This window comes from Opisthocomus hoazin, chromosome 8 (assembly GCF_030867145.1).
Source record: "Opisthocomus hoazin isolate bOpiHoa1 chromosome 8, bOpiHoa1.hap1, whole genome shotgun sequence".
Lineage (NCBI taxonomy): Eukaryota > Metazoa > Chordata > Aves > Opisthocomiformes > Opisthocomidae > Opisthocomus > Opisthocomus hoazin.
The window spans coordinates 49771711-49798723 of NC_134421.1; the positions used below are offsets into that span (position 1 = coordinate 49771711).

General features: G+C 39.6%; 1 protein-coding gene across 9 annotated transcripts in view; it reads right to left on the bottom strand.

The window, feature by feature from the left end:
- The window catches only part of POT1 (protection of telomeres 1), an 89028-nt gene extending 77802 nt beyond the window's left edge, over window positions 1–11226 (bottom strand). For 4 of the 9 annotated variants that reach the window (XR_012764727.1, XM_075428120.1, XM_075428113.1 and 1 more), the window contains exons 1-3: window positions 9776–9857; window positions 4892–5010; window positions 3243–3376 (exon numbers count right to left, since the gene is read on the bottom strand). Coding sequence is in view for 8 of the 9 variants with exons in the window: in XM_075428120.1 (XP_075284235.1) it covers window positions 3243–3365 (123 nt within the window). In the remaining variant the exon portion in view is untranslated. Of the gene's footprint in view, window positions 1–3242; window positions 3377–4886; window positions 5100–9775; window positions 9863–11193 lie in introns of those variants that run through there. The other 5 variants (XM_075428114.1, XM_075428116.1, XM_075428118.1 and 2 more) reach the window with 5 other exon arrangements.
- Between the last annotated feature and the right edge of the window lie 15787 nt (window positions 11227–27013).

Genomic DNA, 27013 nt, shown 5'->3' on the forward strand with positions numbered 1-27013 from the left:
CGAAACTCTTGGGCTCCAAACTTCAACAAAACCTACCTTAGCAAAACCTGCTCAAATTCACTTTTCCTTCACAAATCCTACACTGCTTATTAAGCCCACAGACAAATTTCTTCCAAAACCCTTCCCATTCCACACACCACTAGACTCACGCTCAAACTGACTATGCAATTCCTCTAGTGAATCTGCCTCCTTCCTTGCTGCAGCCTCATTCCTCAGTCTGGTCCAACAGTTGATTTGGCAGCTGATTTTCAGGTTTTTTTCATCTTTGCCACAGCAAAATCCAGAGGATAAATTAATGGGAGGAGGCATTATCAATGATCTGGATGAAGGGATTGAGTGCTCCCTCAGTAAGTTTGCAGGTGACACCAAATTGGGTGGTAGTGTTGATCTGCTGGAGGGTAGGAAGGCTCTGCAGAGGGATCTGGACAGGCTGGATCCATGCCTGAGGTCAACTGTATGAGTTTCAACAAGGCCAAATGCCGGGTCCTGCACTGCAGTCACAACAACCCCATGCAACAGTACAGGCTTGGGGAGGAGTGGCTGGAAAGCTGCCCGGCAGAAAAAGATCTTGGGGTCTTGGTTGACAGGCAGCTGAACGTGAGCCAGCAGCGTGCCCAGGTGGCCATGAAGGCCAATAGCGTCCTGGTTTGTATCAGGAATAGTGTGGCCAGCAGGAGTAGGGAGGTGATCGTGCCCCTGTACTTGACAGTGGTGAGGCTGCACCTCGAGTACTGTGTTCAGTTTTGGGCCCCTCACTACAAGAAGTACATTGAGTTGCTGGAGCGTGTCCACAGAAGGGCAATGAGGCTGGTGAAGGGTCTAGAGCACAGGGCTTATGAGGAATAGCTGAGGGAACCAGGATTGTTCAGTCTGGAGAAGAGGAAGCTGAGGGGAGAGGTTGTAGTGAGGTGGGTGTTAGTCTCTTTTTCCAGGTAGCAAGTGATATGGGGAGACAGGGATAGCAAGTTGCACCAGAGGAGGTTTAGATTGGGTATCAGGAAAAATTTCTTTACTGAAAGAGTTGTAACGCATTGGAAAGGGCTGCCCAGGGAAGTGGTGGAGGCACCATCCCTGGAGGTGTTCAAAAAATGTATAGCTATGGCTCTTCAGGACATGGTTTAGCAGGCGTGGTGGTGTTGGGTTGACGGTTGGACTTGATGATCTTAGAGGTCTTTTCCAACCTTAATGATTCTATGATTCATGATTAGGTTCAGATCGGGGACATCATGACTGAGGATTTATGGACATTGCTTGTGCTGTGTTATCACAGATTTAAATTTGTATTGTTCAGAGGAATGCCAGAAAGCAAAAATGTTTCAGAAGAATGAAAGGACTGAAGCACACAGGCCAGAAAGAAGTATCCTGGATGTTTTTTGTTACTTTTTCCCAGAATACATTTCATAAAAATCCTCCTCTTTGCCTCCTCAACACAGGACCTGATCCCTATTTTGGCAGCTCTAGAAGGAGAGTGTGCTGCGCCACCGCTAAGATAACCTAACATCAGTGCATTCAAAGGTTTGCTTCAAGCTCAGCCTGTGGAACTGGATTTTCCTACATATTTAATGGTGTATTAGCACCAGCTTTATCAGCTCACCAGTTGCACTGTTTTTATGCCAAGCTGTTTTAGTCACGTACTAATCCATGTCAGCAGTAGCATGAAGCTCTCTTAACATATGGCAGAAGTCTCAGAAAGATTCTATACACTATCACTTTCATCAATCAGCTATAATACTCTATGTATGTTTTAAAACACAGTCTGGTAATAACTGTTCTTCTTTCCTAATGGAAACATTTATTATGGCAGAAACATTTTCTAATTTATAATCCGCTTTTGTCTGCTTTAACATTTCTTTTGTGAACAAGAATGCCTGTTCTTCCATGTCAGAGGTGCTTGCAGACGTAGCTCTTAAAAGCAGATAAGCCTCTATGCCCTGCAGGTGAATGGGGACAGAAAACTACAACCTGAGGAATAAAATCCCTGTTTACCAGCAGCGTTGGTTATTGATGTTTCCATTTGTTCCTTTACAAGACCTAAGGGAGGCTGGATCATCCTCAGTCAAATCACCTCCTATCACACTCTACTGTCTGCATCCAAAAAGGGCAGTTTTGGTCCTTTGCTTTACCTAATTGCACTACTCCTGGCATCTTTTTGATACCATAATGAACCAGTCCAGAGGGCGAGAGTAGTAGAAAATTAGCCTCTCTCCATCCAAACAGATAGTCTTCTGCCAGCTTATTTCTCATGAACGGACTCAATCACAGGGTCAGACAAGCACTAGAGCTGGAACTGGGAACACACAGCTGGGGAAGCAAAAATGTTTTTTGGATACAGAAAATCATTAGGGCAGTTCAGCTCGTATTTTTAAAATATTTGTGCCATCATTTTTTAAGGATTGAAGCCACCTAAGGTTTTCTACAGAATTAGCTTCCCCCATACTTTTTTTTTTTTTTTGGAACAGGCTGAAGGCAAGCCTGGGATGATGTTGATTTCCTGCCACTTAAGCAATCAAAGATGATTAAAAGGATTTTCAGAACCATTCACAAAAAAGAAAGTTAAATGGGTTAAAAAAGAAAACCCTCAAGAATTAACACTGCATTTTACAAAGTATACTTGTTTTAGGGATGAAAAAAAACATTTCTGCATTTCACTAGTGTGCTAGGATTGTACTTCCAATCTGAACTATATATCGGACTACTGTAAAATATAAATGCACACTTGATAAATGATAAAAAACCTAATTGTATCTTGATGCAGGTAGTTGCTACAGAGCCCTCTTTTCATAAAACTGGATAGTGTATTGCTTCATACAAGAAAGGAAAAATCCTTCAGAAGTCATTGCTCTGAAATCTGATCTTGATCAGGATGGTGGTACTTATTACTGGTTTATTTTAAAAACAAAATACCACTTAACCTCTCCCAGTCCCTCCATTTTCAGCACAGCCTTCTGCATATTAACATGTTTTTAAATGGCTGTGCAGTTTCGAAACTAGGAAAACCCTTATAAAACTTAAGTCTGGCTATGTAAGAGGAAGGGGCAGAACTGTGAACCAATGAAGTCAATAGCAACAATGCAACGAAGTTCAACAAAGTCATAATTTTGCTTTGCTTAAAGATATGCAACAGATGCACAAAAGACGCACAGCTGCAGCAGGTCACCAACTGAGCTGGAATATGGAGGTCCCTTATAAATATACCAGGAGCTATTTCAAAGTAAGCCAAAATTCTTTTATTAGTAAGTTACCTTAAAATATTTGTTGGTATGATCCAAGCCTTCTTGCAAATGTTTCAAATCCTCCTTCTGCAAATGGCTTGGCAGTGGAGTCTCAGATCTTCCTTCAATGATCTTCAGCAACTGAACAGGCATAGCTGCTTTATCTAAACAAAAACAATATACAGACAGCTGAAGCTACTCATCTTGTTCCAATTAAGCATTACCAGAAGTTGCAGTTTACTCAGAAGGGGAGTATTTAGCTATCTATTTCATCATAAGAAAGTTTAACTACGTAAGACAGATCAGAGGGACTGGCCTCATCTCTTAGTACCATGAATAGCAGGAAGAGAAAAAATTACATTTGCAACTGACAGCCACCCAAACTATTGTGCAAACACTGCAAATGGCAATAAAATATTACTTTATGTATGAATGCAAAGGGTAATGTAAACAATGTGAATATTTTATGTACAGAAATGCACATTAAAAACCAAGCAGAGCCTTTGAATGACTCCTCCCCCAGCATAGGTACAGTCTCTATATTCAGCTGTTTCCCTATAAGACAGTTTGACTGCATCAAAGTAAAAAAGTCTGTCATTCTAACAAAATAAAGAAAAAATGCTTCTGTACAGCTTAAAAATTTTGATCGATGTATCAAGTATAGAAAAAATAAGAAAGAAAATAAGATGAGCATCTACAAATGCTAAACACTGAATGAGCTGTAAAAAAGCTAAAAAATATGACTGTGTCTATTGTTCTCACTGTGCTAAAAGTCAATGAAATAAATTCTTGGTGACATCACTGTTATAATAATGAGAATGGAGGAGAAGAAGAGTAGCCTACATCGTGCTTTAGCCCCAGCTAGCAACAAAAAATCATGCGGCTGCTCTCTCACTCTTCCCCACCCTCTGATGGGATGGGGAAAAGAATCAGAAGAAAAAGGCAAAACTTGTGGGTTGATATAAAAAGTTTAACAGAACAGCAAAGCGAGAAGAAAATAACAACAATAATACTGATAAAAAGAATATATAGAGCGCAATGTTCTCGCACCCCAGTGCTCAGCTTGCTCCCAGATAGCAAATCACCCTTCTCCAGCCAGCTCCCACACTTAAATACTAAACACAGCATCACATATTGCTATATTTTATCATTACATGATCATCTCATTCTTCTTGAGGTATCTTTGATTTTTTACTGTACAATTTTTATTTAAAACGGGTATCTACAGAAAAGTCACAGTGTTATCAATCTTATGTTTTCAGTAGGTTTTAATAAACTAAGTAAAACAGGCCATTTTCTAAAATCCCAACTGGCAGTATTATAGCCATAGTCGTAATTTCAGACAGAGTTTTAGCAATCCTTTTATGACAGTGAAGAACAAAAAATCAAAAAGCATTTCCCATACTTTAGGATGAACATGAAACCTTGGTATTCTACTAAATAAGACCTAAAGTATGCTTCCATTTCAGTCCAGAAGTGCTTTTTCAGTGCTAGACAGACTGACTTCTTACAAAATACTCACAATTAAATAGAAATGGGAAGCCACTGCCAAATGGAAAGACCACTGGATCGTAAGTTACAAACATAAGTCAATGCATATAGGTGCAGACACTCCACAATATTGGACATTCTTTAAAAAAAAATATGAGGTTCTCCAAAAAATCAAAATTCCACCTTACTGTCACTCCAGTGTGCAAAGACATCCAATGTCACTTATTGCTCATTGCTATTTCTCTCGCTCTGAATGACTTCATCCTTTCTCCTTCCCTCTTTTCCATGAAATTCCTGGAATTCTTGTCTAACAGATAAAACAAAAGTAAAACATTTTTGTTCAAGTGTATCTCAGTCAAAATGACTAGACACAGGATGAGTGGATTTTGGTTTTCTCCTAGCTTCCAAATTACATCTGTCTCTCTTGTCACTTGTCCTGGACTGCAGCTTTTGTCAAGTAAGTAAAAAGTTTGTAAGCAAGTGAAAAGCTGGCCATAATATACATTACTGTTAAATCTGCAATTCTTAGAAGACTAGTTAACTTTCACTAGCAATACTAGCTTTTCTTCCTTAACATTTAAGACTCAAAAAAGCAGTAATAGCAAAACAACCTCTGGTTTCTTAAGCTATTGTAACTAGGCAATAAAGGATGAATTTAAAAGCAAAATACATTCTAGCAAGTCTGATAAATATCATGTCTCAAATAGGAAACACACTAGTATCTGACTTGAGGGTTTTTTTAATTTTTGAATTGTAGCTTAGGCTTTGAAAACTAATCCTCAACGACTCCAAAATACTAAGCAGTCCCAAGCACTCAGAAGACTCAGTAACAGGAGAGTAACACGGTCATGCATCTTCCCTGCTTACAACCTATATTCTCCTACTTTACAATGTAAGTCAACAAGCAACTTGTTTCTCTGTAACTTCCTCCCCAGGGTGCATGAAATAAGCAGGCCTTATAACATTCAGAGGACACAGAGGCTCCAGGAGGCACCACTACTCAAAACACCATACATTTAGAGCAACAGACATAGCTTACCAAATACTGATGAATAAATTTAAGAACTTGACTAGTGAGACAACTCAAAAGGTTTATTACCTGGGATAAATGCAGAAATAATGTATCTAGGGACACATACCTGGACAAGAATTAGTCACAGTTACAAAGTACCAACCTTCACCTCAGTAACTGTGTACAATGTTAACCTGTCCCGATTGCAAAGTAGAACATGTTATCTTACACCTAGAACAAACAACAGTTTTAAGCCCAATTACTGAAACTTTTGAAAGTCTTTTGCCTCATAGAGAATTTTACTCTTCTGCAAGGAACCCAGAGGACACATACAATGAAGATCAAGCACCCGGAATGAACAGTAGGGCAGGGAGCTCAAACACTTTGTAAAATGGTAACAAAATCTCACTCTTTTACTGGGGTAAAGCTGAAGCATTATCAAAATTCATTTACCTGATAGGAAACAGTAGATACTAAATGCTTACAAGCATTCACAAATGTCTAACTGGAATCTGAATACCCTTCTCCTTCATCAGTTGCCAAAAAGCTAAAAAAACATAGTAACACCCACAAAACTCACCAGTAATGGTGTTGACCAATTCTGGTTTCAGTGCTGGTGCTTTGGGGAGGGAAGGGAGGGGCCACAACACGTTAATCAGGGTTGAAGTGTGAACATGCATGACATTTTTTAGTCCTGTCATAACTCCATCAGTGAGCTGTAGGAAGTATTGGGCTAGAGTTCTACCTGCTGACTGTGCTGTTGTTGTGGGATGACCCTGGCCAGCCCATAAGCACCCACAGAGCTACTCGCTCATCTCCCCACAGCAGGACAGAAGAACAGGTGAGAGAATAGTAAAAGCGAAAAAACTCATGGGTCAGGATAAAGGATAAAGACAGTTTAATAAGTGAAGCGGGGGGGGGGGAGGGGGGGAATACCCCCCAAAACAGAAAACAAAAGATGCAAATGCAATCACTCATCACCTCCCACAAGCAGATCAATGCCCCGACAGTCTCTGACCAACTGCTCCCTTGGAAGACCCAATAAAAAACCCCAGTTTTTTATTACTCAGCATGAGTCTGTTTGGTATGGAACGTGCTTTTGGCCAATTCATGTCAGCTGTCGCCTCTTTTCGTGTTCATGGCTCTCTTGAATAGCAAGGAAGTGAAAATAAGTCTGTCAAGTATCTTTGTTGTTCTCAAAAGGCTGACTGCACAACACTGACGACTCATTCCAACTTGAGTCTGCTGCTGAAGAAGTCCGTAAGTGGCATAAGCAGAGCTACTCATAAGGATGGGTGGTTAAAAAAAAAGAGAGTGCAAGAAAGGTAGACAGCACCATGGGACACTCTCAGAACAGGAGGGACACACAACACACACAGAGAGTAGAATGAAGCAGGCAGTGAACTACAACTTATGCCTTCCAATAGCTGAAAGTGACAAAAATACAAAGAGAGAGTGACCAAAAAACTTTATAATTTTAACAAGCAAAGAATTATATGGAAGGATGTACACCATATTAGAACTCAGAAGTAATACCCTGGAAGAGAAAGCAATATATATCACTTGCTTAAACAAGTGAAATATTACACTGAGGATGGCTATGGGCCAAACTTTTACGCGCCACTCTGCTCTACCCTTGATTTTCTACCTACTAGTTTTCTAGACCTTACATTTCTGACAGTGGAACAATCTACTACAACCCACTAGTTCTGTTTTAATTGCGTACGGAATATTAACATGTATTCCAAAGGCATAAAATCCATTTTAAACCACAGTACACTAGAAAACAATTGCCTAGTAGAAATGGCTTTGAGCAAGGGTTAACGTTCAACAGAAAAAGCAGTCATTTTGGGTTTTTTTTTCCTTCTGGAATGAGGACACTATTCCATCCAAATATTGCACAGAATGCCTCTATCTCTAGGTTCAGAAGCAAGAGAAAAATTCCTACATCTGAAGGACTTTACTTCATCCTTCTCACTTGCAGCTTGAGAGTTTAAACATCCACAGCTAGGTATGGTCTGGAGTGCATGCACAAGAAAAAAGGCAAGCTTTCAGGCTCAGTCTTTTCATCAGTTCACACAACGCAAAATAATTAGCATTTCCTTTTACATGCAGCATGCCCCAGATACAAGCTCTGAGAGCCTGGTAACTTCAGTGTTTAAGACAACGTGTACAGCCAAAGGCTTATGCACTTATAGAATCAGACAGTGGCTCTGCAAGAGGCTTAAAGACTAATTTTTGAGCTTTGCACTGCAAAATAGGGTGGTAGAAAGAAATTGACCATTTAAGTCTTCTTGCGAAAGCCTTACATCTTTTTTTTCTCTAGGCTTTTTAAACTTCCCCTGTAATGAAAAAAACACATTTTAAATTATGTTTGGAAAAACTTTAGAATTTAAACTCTCAGATTAGTTATGTCACCCTTCAGTGCACACTAAAAATTATTAAGAAGCCACAAGCTGCAGTTGCAAGTGAAGTTAACACCACACAGCCACAAACAATACAGAACTGTTGACATGAACACCAGCGCAACATGACTGAAAGACAGGAACAAATGAAAAATAAGCCACACAGGAAAGGCATATATGTTCTTATCATCAAGACAATTCATCATTGTTTCTCCCCTTCCTTCATGCTTCTCTAAGCAACATGAAATAGCCAAATATTGTATGGCAATTAACATAGTAAAGCAGTACAAAGTTTCTAAAAGATTTCAGCACAAAAAGGTGTAGGTAGCAAGCTCAGTACACAAAAACGTTCTCATGCATTATCAATGTTAACCTAAAGGTACCAATGTGCCTTATAATAGTCTGAAGCCCCAGGGAACATCCTAGCAGTGTAAACGATCTTATTAACCATGACAGACTGATCAAGTCAACCTCCTCTTGGAACTGGGAATCACTCCACGTACATTTTGAATATACAAGTTGCTGAATTCTTTTAAGCAAGGAGAATCCCTAGGATTCAGCGAAAATAAATTGAACTTTCACAGATGATAACACATCAGAAGAAAACTCATTTCCCTAGTAATGGAATGGTGTCCCATAGACCTCATATCTGAGGACATATGAGGAACGAGTAATACAAGGAATTTAGGGTAATGACAGTCACAGTTAATATCTTGGGGTTTTTCCCCACAGATCAAGAGAAAGAAGCATTTTCTGGAAAAGCATAAAGAGATCACAAAGCAAGACTTTTCCCCATTGTCTTTGTTTGATGAATAAGTCCATCATATTTGTCTTCCACATCTAGTTCTCTAAAACATTACAATTCTGTTATTTCCTTCAGTAAAAATTAATCAAGATATATTTAAAAGAAGAAAAAAAAAGTTTTAAAAAAATCAAATTGAGCCCCTAACAGCACACTAAATTATAAATACTATGCAAGACAAGATGTATCATTTTTAGTTCATACTACCAAAACTTCAAAACATAAACAGTATAGACAGTAGAACGTCATCGTAAATACTGTAAGCATTCAATCATAAAAAAAACCAAGACTGAAAAGTAAGCATACTAATATTCTCCATCTTGACTTTAGAATTAACTTCATGGATCTGTTTTTCTGTTACGGTTTATCATCATAGTACATAAACCCCCTGCACATGACAGCAAGTAATTGACACCTCATTTCCTGGATTACTCAGACCCGCCCAACATCTGAGCCCTTAACTCAAGCCAAAGATGCACACTACTGGGTCCTGACTCTACACCTCACTACAACAAATGGACTGTTCCTCTATAGCCTCCTCTAGAATGCAACTTTTCTTCAAGAACTAATGAGAGATCAGCTTTGGAGCAGAAAAGTGAAGAAAACACAAGACATGAGAAGTAAATTGAAATGATTACTCCCTTCTCTACAACCAAGAAATACTTCAGTGATACACAAAAATGACATAAAAGGGATTAATATAATTTTGGGAAAAGGAAGCTGTAGCAGTCAGAGGCATAAGGAGACTCTTTATCTATCAAAACAGATGCTACTTGCAGAGACACACACAAACTCATTCTCCATATCAGAGAATAAAATAGATGACTGTGTGGACCTCTGGGGGAAACCTCACCAAAGTTTCATGAAGAATGAAGGAACAGCCAAGAGCATCAGCACCTTGCTGATGTGGTCAGTCAAAATGGTAGATCTCTGAAGCTCCTGTAAACACAAATACTAGTCAGTGCAACATTTGGGCTAGTTTTGCAAAAGCTAAAACAACTATGAAATAGGTAATGCCTCACATATGCATACATATGTAGACACAGCCATAACCTTTTTATAGTTCACGAAAAATTTCTTCATTAAATGAACATTTACACCTTTGAACAGAGCAGACAGTACAGAACTACCATAATCTCAACGTGCAATCAGTCACAAGAGAAATCTTTTGTCACACAGCAATGCTAATGGAATCAAGAGGACCATTGCTGAAGAACAGTCTGTAGTCTAAAGATTTTGTAATAGTCTAATCTTGTAACTTGTGATTTCCTTGAGAATTCTCAGTAGAAGAAAACACCAGGTAAGCTAACTAAAATAGGAGATACCAAGTCAGCAGTGTGACAGATCTTATTCCGTTAGCTACAAGGCGTCAGCTTGCTATTGCTGCAGATCTTCAGGCACCTATCATCTGGAAATAAGTCCTAGGCTATTCTTACTCTTAATTCTTACTCTTAGTAAGCTGGTTCTTGCTTTCACTAGAATACAACTAAAATTCTCAAAAAAAACCAAAACAAAACATCTCCTTTATTAAATTCAGATTAAAATTTACTAATCTGACATTGTGCAAAAGAAGCCACAATCCAATGCTACCTGAGGAAAATCGATTCTTACACTGCCTTTTAACTCAACAATATTTCAGCTCCAGCAAGCAGCCACCCACGGCAAACCGAGCAGCCCTCAGAAGGCTGCAGAGCAGGTCCTCCCAGGCCGTGAGGTGCAGTCACTTCAGAGACTCAACCCAGCAACTGCAAGAAGCTGAGAGCTCTCAAAACCATAAGCTTAGCTGTGTTAGCACAGGCGTATTAACGACAAAAAAACAAAACAAAAACATTTTCAGTACACTGGGTGTCTGAAAAGAAAAGAGAGAACTTCTAATCCGCAAAGCTCTGTGTCTGCCCACGCGGGTCTCGACTCCCACAGCAGAGGCCGAGCGCGGAGGGACGCAGGGAGGGCAGCGATACCCGTAAATGCCGTTTCACGGCATCAGCGGCACGGCGCAAGCTAACCGCGGGTCTCACAGGGGAAAGCAAAGCCTAGCAAAGCGCCAGGGCGGCACGGCGCAGCGGCACGGCTCTGTCCCGCCGGGGCGGCGGCGGCCGCGAGGCCAGGTCCACGAGGTGGGGTCTCCGGGCTACGAGAGACCCCTCTTCCGCAGCCGAGCCGCCGGCCCGCCCGCTCCCCTCTGCCCTACGTGTGGGCAGAGCACCCCGCCACGCGTTGCTCCAGCGCAGCAGCCGCCCCGCCGGGGAGGCCCCGCGGGCCCGTCGGTACCTGCCTCCACAGCGCCAGCCGCCAGCCCCACTTCCGCCCCCACCGCGCTCCCACCGCCCACCGAGCATGCCCGGGCGGCCTGAGCATGCGCACCGTCGGCGCCGACCACCCCTTCTGCTGTAGGGCGATGCCTCCCAGGTTCCGCATAGCGCATGCTCTCACCGCCTTCAGTGGGTTGCGCGGGCAGAGGCGGGCAGGCTGCGGGAGGGGGCGGTGGCGGCAGGGGCTGAGGCGGCGGGAGCGAAGTGTGCCCTGGGCAGGGGACCCCAGGCCTGGCCCTGTGCCCCGCGGTGCGGTGGCGGGCTCCACCGACCGCTTGCAGGAGCCGTGCCGGCCCTGAGAGCGGCCTCCTTCCGGCCTGCCGGCGGGTTGGGAGGGCCCGAGGCAGCGCCGTCGCCTGGCCCCCATGGAAGCGGGTGCCCAATGCCGGCGCGGAGCGGTCCGATGTTGGGCAGCCGGTAAAAAGTGAATGTCGGGACTCAATTCAGGCGCACTTAAAAGCTGTCACTTGCAGAAAGTTAAAAAAAATACCAAACAAAACCCGCTACTTGCTAGTGTTTGTTGTTTCAATGGCAGGAAGCATCAGGAAGGGCTTTGAAAACCGGTGCTCGTTGCTGTCAGAGGCACAGGGTCCCTCAGGCTTGCTGATGTTTGGATGCTGCAGGTTGACGCATGCCAAGATCCCATTTGCATTACTTGCCGATTCAAAATTACAGCGTACATGGCCCAGCGTCGCAACAGCAAGGCCGCATCTGTTAGAGAGTTCAGCTTTCTCTCTGCGGTACCCCAGAGACGTGTTGTCTGCCACCCTGCGCTCGCTCTCTCCCCTTTCTCATCTCTGCGGTGCTGGGTATCTGGGACAGCTTTCCTTTCCTTGTTTCTCATCAATTAATGACTTGTTTTAAAAGTCCCACTGGAAATCATTTTCTCCTTTCTGTACCTGCAAATCATTTCCTTCACAACCCTCCCCCTGTTTTGGAACTGTTTTAGCTCTGAAGTGTTTTAGTTACACTTTGAATTCAAATTCAGTTCAAATACTGGAACTTAAATCCATCCATGTTCAGGAAGCCTCTGGAGGGGGATTCACTGACATTTATGTTTTGTACTCATTTTCATTATTGACAGCCTTTTCTGGAACAGGTTTCTTGTCTTTGATCATCACTGTTCTAAGTAAATTTTAATCCTGTACCTTCCATTGGGCATTGAGGTGTCATGCTTGGTTGTGAGCAAAAATATTACTAAGACCTTGTTATACAGGCATGATAAAAAAAGCCCACAGTCAGAGCGAAGATGGAGTGGGGAATTTAAGCACACCTCATTACCTGGAGGACTAATGATCTGGCCGTTTGAAGAGCCAGCAATAGCAGAGTAGGCTGGCTGAGAAGATTAGTGTCCCTTGCCCACATCCTTTGTTTCCATTAAAAGGTTTGGAGAAATCTACCTTATTTTCAGACTAATAAGTTTTGTCAAGTTAGTATTTCTGGTGCCGTACTGACTGTCCTCTATTATAACCAGTATTTTTAAATCTACATTTTGAAAACAACAGTTTTGATCACAAAAATTTATCAGCAGAAGAAATCAACAAAGCCGTGAAGGGCACAACCAGAAATGAAACATTTCTAGAGCCCCTTGTCAGAAAAACTCTGGAAAATGTGGAAGAGTGCAAAGCGAGGGAATTCTGCTTTCACCTGCTGATGCATTTCTCTTTTCTGTTCTGTTTCTTTTTTTCATGTCTGTAAAAGATCTGCTTAGCAGTTACAATTACGGTGAAGTGAAATTGTGGAATGCTTATACATTATAGATGAATTAAATTAAAATAATTTGGAAACGGTGAGTTGCACTCTTGAGTAATTGAAATAGTTAGTTGAGCTTCTCATCTTACTTCTCTCATCCTTTACTGCTCCTGTTACCGGCTACTTTTTCTAAATTTATTATTAAATATAAGAAGTTAGATGAACAATATATTGAAATATGCTACATCAAAAGGTTATTTTTAGTGTTCCAGTAAATATATACTGTATGTTCTCATGCTACTTGCAGTAATCTTAAAATGTGCTGCAATTTATGTGCATCGTAGTACAAAATAATACCTCTGCAGAGGAAGAAGAAATCAAATCCACCCTTCCCCCCAAAACAGAGTTCTGTTCTTCACATTGGTTTGCTCTGTGACTTATAATAAATCATGTTTTAAGCTGTGACTACTTCATGAAGTTCATAAATAAATAGCAACATGGTAGCCTTATCATTTCATAAACTTCTGTTTTGAAAAGCGGGGTTGCAGAGAGAATCTGCAGGTAACTTGATGCCCGTGCTCTTAAGCAATTTAGGAATGCTTGAAAGCCCCAAATACAACTGAAATGCTGATCTTACTGGAGATAATGAAACTTTCCATTCACTCCAGGAAGACCAAACCTTCCCGCTGTGCATTGAAAATATATGTAACATAAGACATTGAATCAAAGCTTTCAGAAATAGAAACTTTATAATTACTTAGGCACAGGAGTTCCTGAAGACTGTTCTCTTAATGAGGCAGGGAACTAAACGGGGGTTTGGAAAACTAGCCTCAAGCTCATGGTTTTGTTTTTTTTTTTCATTTTTTTTGAACCATTTGAAAATAACTGGCTAAGATTTTCAAATGTGTTTTGAAAAACAGGCGTTGCAATGACAGTCAAGTCCACAAGCCATATTGAAAATTCCGTCTGTCCAACCTTATTCCCCTCTAATGTCTTAGTAAACAACAGCAAGAGAAATGTCCTATAGGAGTACAGGTCATCTCCATTAGCAGCTGTGTCAGTATAAGGTTTTCCGAATTCAGCAGGAGACATTTCATAGAGTGCTGATATGATGTGAAATGCAAAGTATATACTCAGATACTAAATAATGCAGCTCTCAGAAAGGATCAGCTTTCATTTCATTTGACAGCTATTGTAAAAGTCTAAGATAAGCAGAATATTGCCAAATACTTCCACAGCTAAAGGAAGCCCTTTGCTGCTCCTTTAACTTTGCTTTGATGACAGTACTTGACTTTTATTAGATTTCTATGGATCCAGGCCAAATTCAGCCAGTTGCAGGACAGAGATCACAGAATCATAGAATCACAGAATGTTCGGGGTTGGAAGGGACCTCTGTGGGTCTTCTAGTCCAACCCCCCTGCCAAAGCAGGGTTGCCTACAGCAGGCTGCACAGGACCTTGTCCAGGCGGGTCTTGAATATCTCCAGAGGAGGAGACTCCACAACCGTCCTGGGCAGCCTGTTCCAGTGCTCTGTCACTCTCAGCGGGAAGAAGTTCTTCCTCATATTCAGATGGAACTTCCTATGCTTCAATTTGTGCCCATTGCCCCTTGTCCTGTCTCTGGGCACCACTGGAAAGAGTCTGGCCCCATCCTCCTGACACCCACCCTGAAGATATTTATAAACATTTATGGGGTCCCCTCGCAGTCTTCTCTTCTTCAGGCTGAACAAGCCCAGCTTCTTCAGCCTCTCCCCACAGGAGAGATGCTTCAGTCCCCTCATCATCCTCGTAGCCCTCCGCTGGACTCTCTCCAGCGGCTCCTCATCTTTCTTGAACTGGGGAGCCCAGAACTGGACACAGTACTCCAGATGGAGCCTCACCAGGGCAGTATAGAGCGGAAGGAGAAACTCCATCACTTGCAGTAGATCTGAAATGCTGTGTTCGTTGTTAGAGTTGATACACTAATAGAAGTTAAAAATCCATATTTATTAATATTACTGAAATGATGACAGTGTAGATGTTTAATAATTTCTAGTTTCCAAGAATGCGTTTTGACGAATTGCATCTTTATAAGCATAGTTCATGTGCAATGAATCCATAAGAAATCATGTGATTGTACCATACTTCTCACTACAAAGTGCTGTGCCTAAATGATTTTCCTTCTGTTAAGCATGGTCAAATCCATGAATTTTTGTTATCACTGCTGACAAACCTGAAATGCAGACACCAGCTTGAGAGTTGAAATAAGTATGAAGTATTAAAATATGTAATTCTTCATTATTTGTATTATATTAGTGTTCTTTGTAATTGACGCTCACATATGCATATAGCTTATGTGGATATAAAAATAAATAGAACATACATTTAATAGATATTTAATAGGTACATTATCATAATATAAGAAGCAAGATTTGCAGAGAAGATTAAACCAAATTGTGTAGGTTATAGGTTGTACATGTTCTATGACAGCAGTGGAACACTTCCATGGACTATTGCTGGCATATCAGTAGCTCACTCAGAGCAGATTCATGACCAGCTCCCTGATCAGAAGCCAGCTTTGAATAATGCACTAGTGGAGTAGTGGGTGAAGAAAGACTCATTCTGGGTAGAAGACAGTTTTCTCCTGTGTTTAGGGGATAAGGAAAAGAAATGGGAGAGGATCGAGGGAGAAGCAAGAGACTGAATGTAGGAGGGGTGTGAAGAAGGTCTCCACTATTATGATTTTGGAGATGTCTCTGCTTATAGCAATCCTGTGGTTCAGCAACTCTAAAAATGTCTGAAAATCTCTCCAAGTTTTCCTGTAAAATAAGGTGGTATATGATACTGTGAAGAATGCACTTGACCCTTTAACCAAACTAGCAGTAGTTTGGTGCAGGGTCTAAAGGAGGTAAAGACCTGAGACAAAGCCAGGCCAAGAACTCTAGTTTTAATCTGTTCTCTCAAAACCCACAAAGGAGTAGAGTGGCACAGTGAGCATCGATGAATATGAGCTTGAAATAACGATCATGCAATTAATACATGAGTAGCAGGTGGCTTTTCCAACACTCATTTATCAAGGAACAAAGAAAGTTGTGAGTACAAGGAGCCTCGTGCATACCTTTCCCATCGCATGTAATTTGACTATGAGCCAATCACTTTATTCCATAAATATGACAGCATAAGTGAGCCTTCTTTGAGCTCTCCCTGCTAGGCAGCGTGGCTGCATGGTGGTGATATCCCCTTGAGCTGGGACGCCTGTCAAGGTTGCTCCTGGAGTCAGAGAAAAATTTTACCAACGTCAGATCTTTGGTAAGCTTCCGATATTGCCCATAAACTTGTAGTACAGTAACCCTGTTATATGTCTTGGTAACTTTGGTTTTGTCTTGGTAACTTTGACTTGTGCCTTGGTAGTTTTACGTCATTGTTCAAATGATTGTGCTGTACAGCAATAGAGTGAACCTTGCCCCAAACTTTGTTAAGTCACACTTTTATGACATTGTATTAAAATCACTTTTGCTAATACCTTTGACAGTGATTCTTTAAGTGATCTAAATCACCCATTCGTGGTAAATTGGTGTAGATGGCAGGATCCTAAATCAGGATCTGCGACAGCGACGTGGAGTGTCTCACAAAGGAATGGTTTTTGTGCCTTCTGGCTACTTCAAAATTTACTGGGGTTTTGAGCATTAACAAGATGTAATAGAATATAAAGAGTTATTGTAGTCAGCGTATATTTTGGAACCTGACCAAAAATTGTTTGAAGTCAATTTTAGTCTTTCCATTGATTTCAGGGGTTTCCTATCCATTGAATCAGTAGAGATACTGCAGATTAGAGTTTTGTTTGCCAGTATTAAGTCTGCTTCTTTGTTTAAAATGAGACATTTTTCTTTTCTAAATTTAATACATTTGTTAAGTATGCTTGCTGTGGTTGTGTTCTTAGCTAATTTGTTAGCAATAGGATTTTATTTTCTAATGAGGCAGCTATCCAAAAGCCTTCTGTAGAAATGAACAATAATGGATATTTTTTATCTCTTTGCATAGTAGTTTTTCTGTATTTTAAATTAAATACTCCTTAACGCTAAGAATGTTGAAATATTGTTCTTTATTCTGAAATCTCAGCTGTCTGACTAGCTATAGAAGTTTGTGCTTCCTTCACTGATGCTTATAAGCTTATACTGGCTAAGAAGGCTACTGCGAAAATGAATTTATATAGTTTCCCACAGAGCTGATGTGTTAATGGGACACATATCCTAGGGGTCAGATAGTGAAAAGAAACCCAACACTTCAGAAGCACTGTATCTTTTCTTTTGAGGCAAACACAGGAATAAAACCGGGAATATCTTAAGATATTTCTGCCAGAAAAGTACAGCATTCATAGGTACAAGGTGGTTAAAATCAAAGTGGTATCACTGAAGTATTTAATTTTTTAAGTGCTTGTACTTAATGCTGGAACATTTGTTTGTATGTATGTCCATTCATTGCACGTGAATTTTGCTAAGTGTGCTTCAGTTGTAGACAGCAGTGGATAGGAACCTAGGCATATATTTTCAAGGAAGTCATTAAAAGAGCTTTTAAGCTTTATTAAAGGGTGCAATTGTGTAAGCACAGATAAATTGAAGTATTTCTATAAGAGCTACTTAAGTATTACCTGTAAAATAGTGAAGTGTTTCTTGCTCTGTTATTTTCATTAACTGGAACAATTTTCTATGATATATACTAAAGCCTGAGAATTTTTTTTCTGATTTTTTTAAATAGAATTCTTTATGAACCAGTTTATTTGGAAAATTCAAGTTCATCAGTTTCAGGAATGAAAGTCTAACTAGCACAGGCATCATTGTCATCTCTGTGGAAATCTGTAGATGCCATTATGAACTGGAATCCTTTTGTGTTTAACAACATAATGACAAACAAAAAAGCCAGTCTCCAGTTTACAGTCAAAGTACACTGACACAATTAGAACTGGATTTAATTTATAATGCAGTGAGATACTTACTTTGAAACCAAAAAAAGCATCAGGAAGCAAGAGGAGACTTGGGAAAAGACGTTACTGGGAAGCCTATTCCTATTGAGTTACTTAGCTTTCACTGCTGTTATAATGGTGCCGGTTTTCTAGAGGTCATTACATGCTCCAGCCTGGAGAAAACTTCAATACATAAAATTAACTATAATTTCAGAAAAATCAGACTTTTTGGTATACATGAAAAAACACAAAAATAATGTTATTTTTCTTGAAAAATCTTTAGCTCTTAGGGCTCAGTTCTAAAAATTCTATCTTCATGGACTGTAGAGGGATTATTCAATATATATAAATTTTTTTCCTGCTTTTTTATGTTTGATTCTCACTTTGGCTTTGCATCAATGTATTTTTTTAATTATATATTTATTTTGGCTTGCAGTAAGATAAAAGTAAAAGGAAAATGCAATGAAAATCAAAGCTAAGTAAGTAAAGGAGGGAAAAGACCTGTAGTTTAAACAGAATGACTTTATCACTAGTCATGTTTACCTTCTATCCTGAAATATCCTGAATGTTTTCTAAGATGTCCTTATTTCAGGTTTTAACTCAAAGTGCCTTAAGTTCTTTTGGGTGCCCTGAAGCTAAAGCATGGGGCATCCAGTGCTCTTAACCTCTTTAGCTTCAGTGTTCTGTGAAAAACTGAACAGAAGTTGTTCTACTGTGAATGACAGACCACCTTATTTTAAAAATTTTATAACTTTGAAGATGTTTGACTTTAGTCTTCCAAATGTTTTCATCTGTTTATTTTCTTAGGCTAGATGATTATTTTTTTGAAGCTTCTGTGTTACACAAAAGCAGAAATGCATTTTCCAAACCATGGTAAACATAAACTTTTTTTTTTTTACATTTGGAAACAGCCAAAATATTAACACTGAGGCAAAATACGCCATTTGTTTTTTGACCATGACTGAAATAAAAAGGCGAACTTCAGCGACTGAATAAGGGAGAAGCACAGGAAAAACTTCTGACCTCTGTGATATCATGTACTGTAACAGTTTAATCATGATTTTGCACTCATCTTTACTTCTAGAGTTTGCCTAACTTAAGAGTGCTTGTGCTTTCATCCATTACTGGCCATATTTTTTTGAGTGCACCTGTGTAGGACTTGATGTGTTACATTCTTGTGGACTTCAATGGGCTTAAAGCCATATAGAATTTTGCAGAAATAAGGATTCTTCAGCTGTGTTAAGACCTTATTTAACAGACTACTGAGCTCTCGAGAGGTGCTGCATGAGCTCAACTTCTGTAAAAGTGTCAGAACAGATATTCAGGACCTCCAGAATTATGAGAATATGCTGGTATGTTCTTGGCAATGGAGTTGTTGCTGTAGTCTGGGAAGCATGGTAATGTGAAGAAAGACTTAAATAATATCATATTTGGACGATGTTGATTCTTTGTTGTACTACACAACCATTTTGTCAAATTGAAGAAAACAGTTTTAAAAAATAAGATGCAGTCAACGGGGACAAGCAAAAGATACTGCACTTAAGCAAAAATAGTCAACTGCATAAATACATGAGGGTAAACAATGGGCTAAGTGGCAGTTCTTTAGAGAAAAAAGGAATGAATCACAAACTGATTGTGAGTCGGCTATGTCATTCTGTTCTGAAAAAGAACTAATGACATAAATAACCTGTAAGATACATAAAATAATCTTTCTGTTCAAGAGCTCTGATTAGCTGAAGTAATGTCTTCAGTTTCTGACATAAAACTTAAAAAATACCATAGGTCAGTTGGAGAGGTTTTGAAGGACATCAAGAATGATGAAAGGCTTAGGAAACATGACCTCGAAAGATGGATGGAAAGACCTGGAGTTATTTAGCCTAAAGCCAAGAGTATGTTTTTTTCTCATGCAGAGTCATGTGGTAGAGAAAAAGTAGAGACAAAGAAGATATAATTGTTTCTGGGTGTCCATGCTACACAGGAGAAGTAGTAATAAGCTTAAATTCTGAAATGAATTATTCATGTTAGTCAATAAGACAGACTCTCTGACCAAAACCAAGTGATGTTGAGGCATGGAATAATTTTCCTGAAGTCTTCATTACTGAATGGATTTTTTTGGACCAGGTTAATAAAGTATTTGGTTTAACTTGCTGATCTGTCTCAGAGTAGATGGATGGATAAGATCCCTTCTGAAAGTCATTTCAACTCCATTTTTATATGGTTGTGTAGGATTTGGAGTGAAACTTTCACTTACTTTAAATTTATTCACTTCTAAAGCTGTATTTTTCTCAGTTAGAAAGTATTATTCTAAGCTGTTTATGTGAACCCAAAGCAATCACTAGCTAGGGATGGAAGTTTGTTCATATGCAGACTGTAAAATAAATATTTACAGTTTGTTGCTTTTTTGTGGCTTAGTATATGTTCATTGTATTTGATTGAATGTGGTTAATAAGTGCTTAAAAGCTGTCATTTAGTTTTATTTTACACAATCTTGCATGATTGTTCATTGGCACATTTTCATGCCACATTAGTTCTTTGTTCTTTCTTGTATATTGACAGTGTCCTTCAGTTTTGTGGTTTGTGTGTTTTAATATTATCGGTTTAATCGTTGTCCTTTAGATAACTCATAAAAATCTAAGAAAAAGTGCTAAGTGGTTTCAGAAATTTTGAAACGTATTTGATAATTTGATCACTAGCAAAAATGAATAAATATTGTAAACAGTGTTTTCTGATATATTATAATTACACGTGCATTCAACTGAATTGGCTAAAACTGGGTGCTCAACCAAGCATCTAATTATTTTGAAAAATTGCCGTTGGATGCTGCATTTATGATAAATATAGACAAGGACTCCTCACGCTGATTTCTGCATCTTTAAGAAAGCAGTCCAGCATGAAGGAGCATAATAGCACACCAAGTTTGGGACTTGTAACTCTTGCTAATACAAGTAGTCTTTTCTCAGAGGAGAAGGTCAATTTATTTGCATATGATTATTAACCTTGATATAATTTATACCTGTAGAGAGGATGTCCAAGGTAGCATTTTCTAAGAAAACAGGACATTTCTTCAAGAAGACACAAGAAGAGTCATGTAGATCACATTTGTCTCAATCTCGGTGAACAGTATTTCTTTGCTAGTTTCACGTGAATCTTTTGTGGGATTCTGTTCACAGAACAACACTACGATTGATCAGACACTACATGTCTGAATACGTCTTCTCAGATGTGAAGCGATCTCTGAAGTACTTACAGCAATGAGGACTGCAGGAGTTTTACCTTCTCTGTGGCTTAGATGGGTGGATTCTTCTAAAGAAGATTAAATTCTTTTAAAGAGTAGGGACTACTGAAAAGGCCAGCAAGATTACCAAAAAAATAATTACCAAAAAATCTGTGCGTGATTGACCCTGGCTGGGGGCCCGACCCTCAGCATGACGGGGGAGAAAATAGAACAGGAGTGAGAACAGCTCATGGATCGAGATAAAGACTTGGAGGTCACTTACCAATTACTGTGGCAGGAAGAACAGACTTGACTTGGAGGAATTAATTTATTGCAAAATAATATAAATATTTAATTGCTCTTTGAGATATTAAGAAACAAAACCCAAAACAATAAAAAACCAGTAAAATACTTGGGGAAAACACACCCCTCCTTTTCCTGGGTTCAACTTCACATCAGACACCTCTCCTCCTCATTTGCTATCACTGCAGGTTATGCTCAGTGCCTTTGGTGAGGCAAGGAACGGCAGTGGTGGAGGGGTGGTGGTGTTTGCAGTCAGGACCATAGTGATTTCTGTTTGTTGCTCCTTCTTTGTCTTTTCCTCTGATCCGGCGTGGGTCTTCCACAGGCTCTGTCCCTTCAGGCATACCTGCTCTGCCATGGTGCGCCACCTGCCCCTCTGACCTGTGTGTTCTCTTGCTGTTTCTCTTTGATTCCCTTCTCCTCTCTCTGTTCCCTCGTTGTCTCCATGTTCTCTCCTCTTTGGTGATTTCTGTCCTTTCTTAAAGAAGTATTTACAGAGGCAACACTTGTGATGGGCTCAGCTTTGGTCTGTGATGGGTCCAGAGCTACCTGGAACTGGCCATCTCCAGCGCCAGACAGCCCCTGACTCTCTTCCACAGAGTCCACCCCTGCAACTGCCCAACACCAAAAACTTGCTGCACCAACACAGAAACTTTTATCCACGTTGCTTTTTCAGAGAGAAAATCCATATCCCGTCATCACTTTTTAAGCACTGAATAGAATCGTCAGAAATTTGAAGTTCTGCATGCTCTCATCAGCTTTCATCATTCCTGTCTTCTCAACCTGCCCCAGGGTTTTTACTTTAAATAAATATTATATAAAATATGTATTTTACAGCTATTAGTCTGACTTATGTGATATTCAATAGGCATTGCAATACTTTGACAAAGATAATTTATCATTTGTATTGACATCCAGCTCTAAATCTTTCTCAAGGTGGGCCAATTTTACTCTTATTCTTATTTACTAGCATTATTACTGTAGCAAGCAGGAGCTTTATCAGGAACTAACACCACATTGTCCTGAAGAGAACAACAGCTGCTGACAGGAAGTGTTTTCAACCTGTAGAAGATAAGAGAAGGCCAGCGAGGTAGTAAGGTCAGCCTGAGAGAGGCAGTTTGAGCACAGCAGCAAATTAAGCATTGCCAGGTCACCAGTCCAATTTCTTAGTGAGTCACCTGTCCATTTTGCTTTTGGTCTGACACAAGCCAATCTCCGCAAATGAGAAGAAGTCAGGAGGGAAAAAAAGCCACAAGGCAGCAACTGTGGTAGACAAGATTTGAAAAAAATAAAAAAAGGATCATAATGAACAGTGTAGGTCATTACCTTCATTGGAGAAATATCCAATAACCGTTCCAGAGGATTCAAGTATCCTGCAGGTAGCATATTTGGCTAAATGATAGTAGAAATCACAATCAGAGATAATTTAAAAAAAACAGGCGTGGGAGGGCAAAAAAGGGCTGCAGTAGTGATTAAAGATAATTACTTTGTACATCTCTTAAACTCTGAAAATGCCATCATTAACTATTAACTCTGCCTTTTTACTCACCTATCCTTCTTTACAGTAGTTTCATGAAACTCTTGGGATCAGAAGAAGAAAACAAGATGAGGGTTACTAATTCTGGGGATCAGCATCTCTGGCCTCTATGGAGCAGGCTTTCTACAGATTTTTCTTAGGACACTGATACTTCATTTTGGCACATCTCACAAGAGGGAGGATGCAGAGATGACAAACATGAAGTTAATAGACAAGATAACAGTAAGACATTGATTAATTGGTAGTCTGTTTACTACCATAATCTGACTCTAAACTTGATAAACACTGCAATATAATTTCCCACATGATGTGCTTGCAAAACAAAGTGTCACACAATGTTCAGAATATTTAAAATGTTCCTTTCTTATTTAGATGTCAGGAATTAGATTGTTCTGGAAATGTTTATCAGGTGGTACTGGTAAAAAGGAAATTTTGTCAGTACTGCCTTAACTGATAATCTGTGACAGACCACAGCTTCCAGTGATGTAAACAGGTGTTGCAAGTAGCCATCTGAGAATTGATTTGCACACTGTATAGAGTGACATTCCAGAAATTAATTGATATTTATGGAAAGTCATCAACAATCCATATTGAATTATTTAACTATTATAGGCATATCTACATAGAAAACCAGAGAAAGGTGACATGAAGAACTGAAATGGAAAACAAGAAAAAATAAGGCTGTAAAAACAATGAAAGATACATTTAACATTTTACTATTTGTCCAGACATTTATAACTTACTGTAGAGCTAGACCATCACCCTTATGGCATAAACTAGAATGATTAAGAACTTCAAGAAAGTGGAGACTAACAATTAGGTCTTAGGTTTATTGATAACTTAGAAGTGTCCTTACAGTAAACTTTAAAATTTTATAATGCTCTTGTAAAAGCCAAAGGATGTCAGCTATTGATGGGTCTTGTGAAACAGCAGTGCTCATCAGGTGGGACTGTGAGTCTGACTAACATAATGCTTTCCTTTAAATCAATGCAGTAATAATTATACTCTTTTTAAATACTGCCAAAAATAGTTCACTGTTTTCCACCAAAAGGGCAAAACATCCTCAGAAAGTAAGAATCAGTAACTGGCATTGGCTGTTCTAACTGTAAGAAGAAGAAAACAGTCTGGAAAAATAAAAATTGGTCTGAGAGAATAGAAAACAACAATTTGTTGGCTGTTCCAGGTGAAAAATAAAAATTAACTGCACCTGTTGGCTGCTCAAAGTGGTGGTGTCCTATGCCCAATTATGTGTCTGTGATATCAAAATGAGTTAATGTTGACCCAAAATGGAGCCTCTCTCTGAGAACTTACACATACCTTTCCTTTCCTAAACACGCTGAATTTTCCACACAAACTTTCCAGAAGATCTTGGACTCTCACTGGGGAATGCCTGACTGACTCCAGACTCTGTGACATGGATCGTCTTTGCAGTGAAACTCTGTTGTTCTGTTGGTCCACCTCTGGGCTCACACTTCTGGGGTCGTCTGGGATGGTTGGTTACCTCTCTGGGATGGTTTGCCTCTTCTGAAATCTGTCTAACTTGCTTGATTCAGGTATTATATATCCATGTAAGTATATCTGCTGTTCGATTGTTGATAAGTTTGCGTCACTAATGGTGTTTTTAGTAACCTGTAATAGTATATACCTACTTGGTTGTTGCTGTTAGTGGTTGTTGCTATAATATTTATAGTTTCTATACCATTGATAGTTTCTATGCTATTGATTGTTGCTATATGATTGATTATTGCTATACTACTGATTGCTGCTGTTATTGATTGTTGCTGTTATTGGTTGCTGCCATACCATTGATTGATAATTTATTACTGATTGCTGATAATAATTTGTAATAGCTCCATGTGTGTATATATATCTATATTTGCTTTAGTAATTACTGGCTAGTGGTGATTTTTGTGGTATTTGTGGTAACCTTTAATAAAAAATGAGAAATCTGGAGGATAAAGTCTCCATGTCCTTGCGTATTCTAGAATCCTGTGAACCCACAGTCATGATCTCTATGCACTTGCAGGCTAAATAACCCTTTAGGTTATGGCAGATGGCTGGCTTGGTGGGTGAGAGGAGTTTATCTCAACATTAGTAAGGCTATTGCCTCTATTTCTTGTAACAGCTTGGCTGAGTAAGTACAGACTAGATAAGTGGATAGTGAAGTAGACTAAAGACTGACTGAAGAGCTAGGCTCAAAGGGTTGCAATCATCAGGACAAAGTCCTGCTGGAGGACAGTTGCTAGTGATGTGTCCAGCAGTTGATACTGGGACCAATACATCTTCATTAATGACCTGGACAACGGGAGAGAGTGCACCCTCAGCAAGTTTGAATATGATGCAAAACTGGGAGAAGCAGCTGATGGTTGTGCTACCTACCCTTCGGAGCAACTAGAGACTTCAGTCTAGGGAAGTGGGCCAACAAAAACCCAGGAGACAAGCCATTTTACAGTGAATTCATGAAATGAGCCTCACCTGTGATATCTGAAGGAATCTGTGGAGGAACCTGTCTCTCACCACTGTCTGTCAAAGGAGGAGCCTACACAGTTTAGACTGTTGTGCCTGAAATTACACTTTGTGAGTATGCACCTTGTAAGCAGCCAGCCTGCAGGGCCCTAGTGCATAAAATCAATCTGACAAGAAGGATATTTTCTGTTGTATGACAAGTGGTTCTCCAGAAGTGGCACAGAGAGCTGAAATGACAGGAGTTTTCTCACCATCGTCACTGTTTCACTCCTGAGTTACACTACCCAGTGCTTGTCCAAGGACTGTCCTGACAGCTTGTCAAAAGGCTCCTTGGAAATAGCTTTCACATGATTTACTGCATCAAACAATCTATCTTTACACTCCAGTTCAGGCTTGACAAATTTGTCAGTTTCTCCAATCTTTTCACAGTTCATAAAGTCAACATTTCTGTGAAGCAACGAATTCTGAGAGACCTGCAAGGAAATCCCTGGTGATTGCTTCAAGTGTGACTAATTTAGAAATAGTGTAAGATATTTTTAAATCTCAACAAAAAAAGGAGCTTGGAAGGTAGCAGGAGGGCTTCATTAAAAATTATCTAACAACATCTGAGAGTTTGCCGTGCGGCAAAGATTTATTTCAGAAAAATCTCACTGGTCTAGGAAAACTCAGTGCTTCCCTTGAGGAACTATTTGTAAGCTCATAGAGTGTGTGTTATAAAAATGATGAGGATACAACCTTTAAGCACTAGGATGAGCAAAAAACCCCCACTTTGCTGGCTGGATAAACAACTTGAGTCCTGCATTCCTCAAATATTGTTATCCTTTTGAAGTTGTTTGCAAAGACGTTTTCCACTTACTGGTTTTTGCTCTTTCTATTTCTCTGTTGCAGAGAAGAGTAGGGTATTAAGCTGCTACTATACGTATGGCAGTAAACCAAGAAAAGGTTGGTTAGAACTTAGTAGTTCTCTCTTCTGTTTCCTTTTTGCATGTGATTTGTATTATTTTAGCGAAATTTATTTTTGCCATGTTTTAACAGATGCCACAAGTTAAAAGAAGCAAAACTATCTACATTACTGGGGAAAAGAGACTGAAGAGGAAAAATAAAAATGCACACATATAAAACAGTTCTGACTGTATGGAGTTCTAAGCCGGAATTAAGTTTCATTCACGACATTGTACTTCATCAAATTGTATAGCCTATTCACAGTAGCATTGTATGATGTGATGTAGAAATTTTGAGGGTTTCAATTTTTTCACTGTTTTCTGTACTGATTTAATCTCTTGCATAGAGTGGAGAGATTAGTTCAGCTTTTTGAAAACTGGCTTTTTTTTTGCAAAAGGCTTTTTCTGAATAACAATAGCAGGCTCTGAACAAAGACAAAGCAGATTTGTTGCTTAGCAGAACAACATATATGATGTCACTTCAGAGGACCAGAAGTGGTCTTTCAGTGCTGGCCAAAGCAGCAGGTATCTTTTAGTTGTTGGCAGAAGTAAGAGCTTGAGATTACTTGAATGTGTGGGCAGAGATGTGTAATTGATATTCTGAAAATCACAAAAGTCCTTGGAGGATTTATGGCATAAACAGGACTAGAAATGTGACTTTCAATCTTTTATACTACTGCTTCTGCCT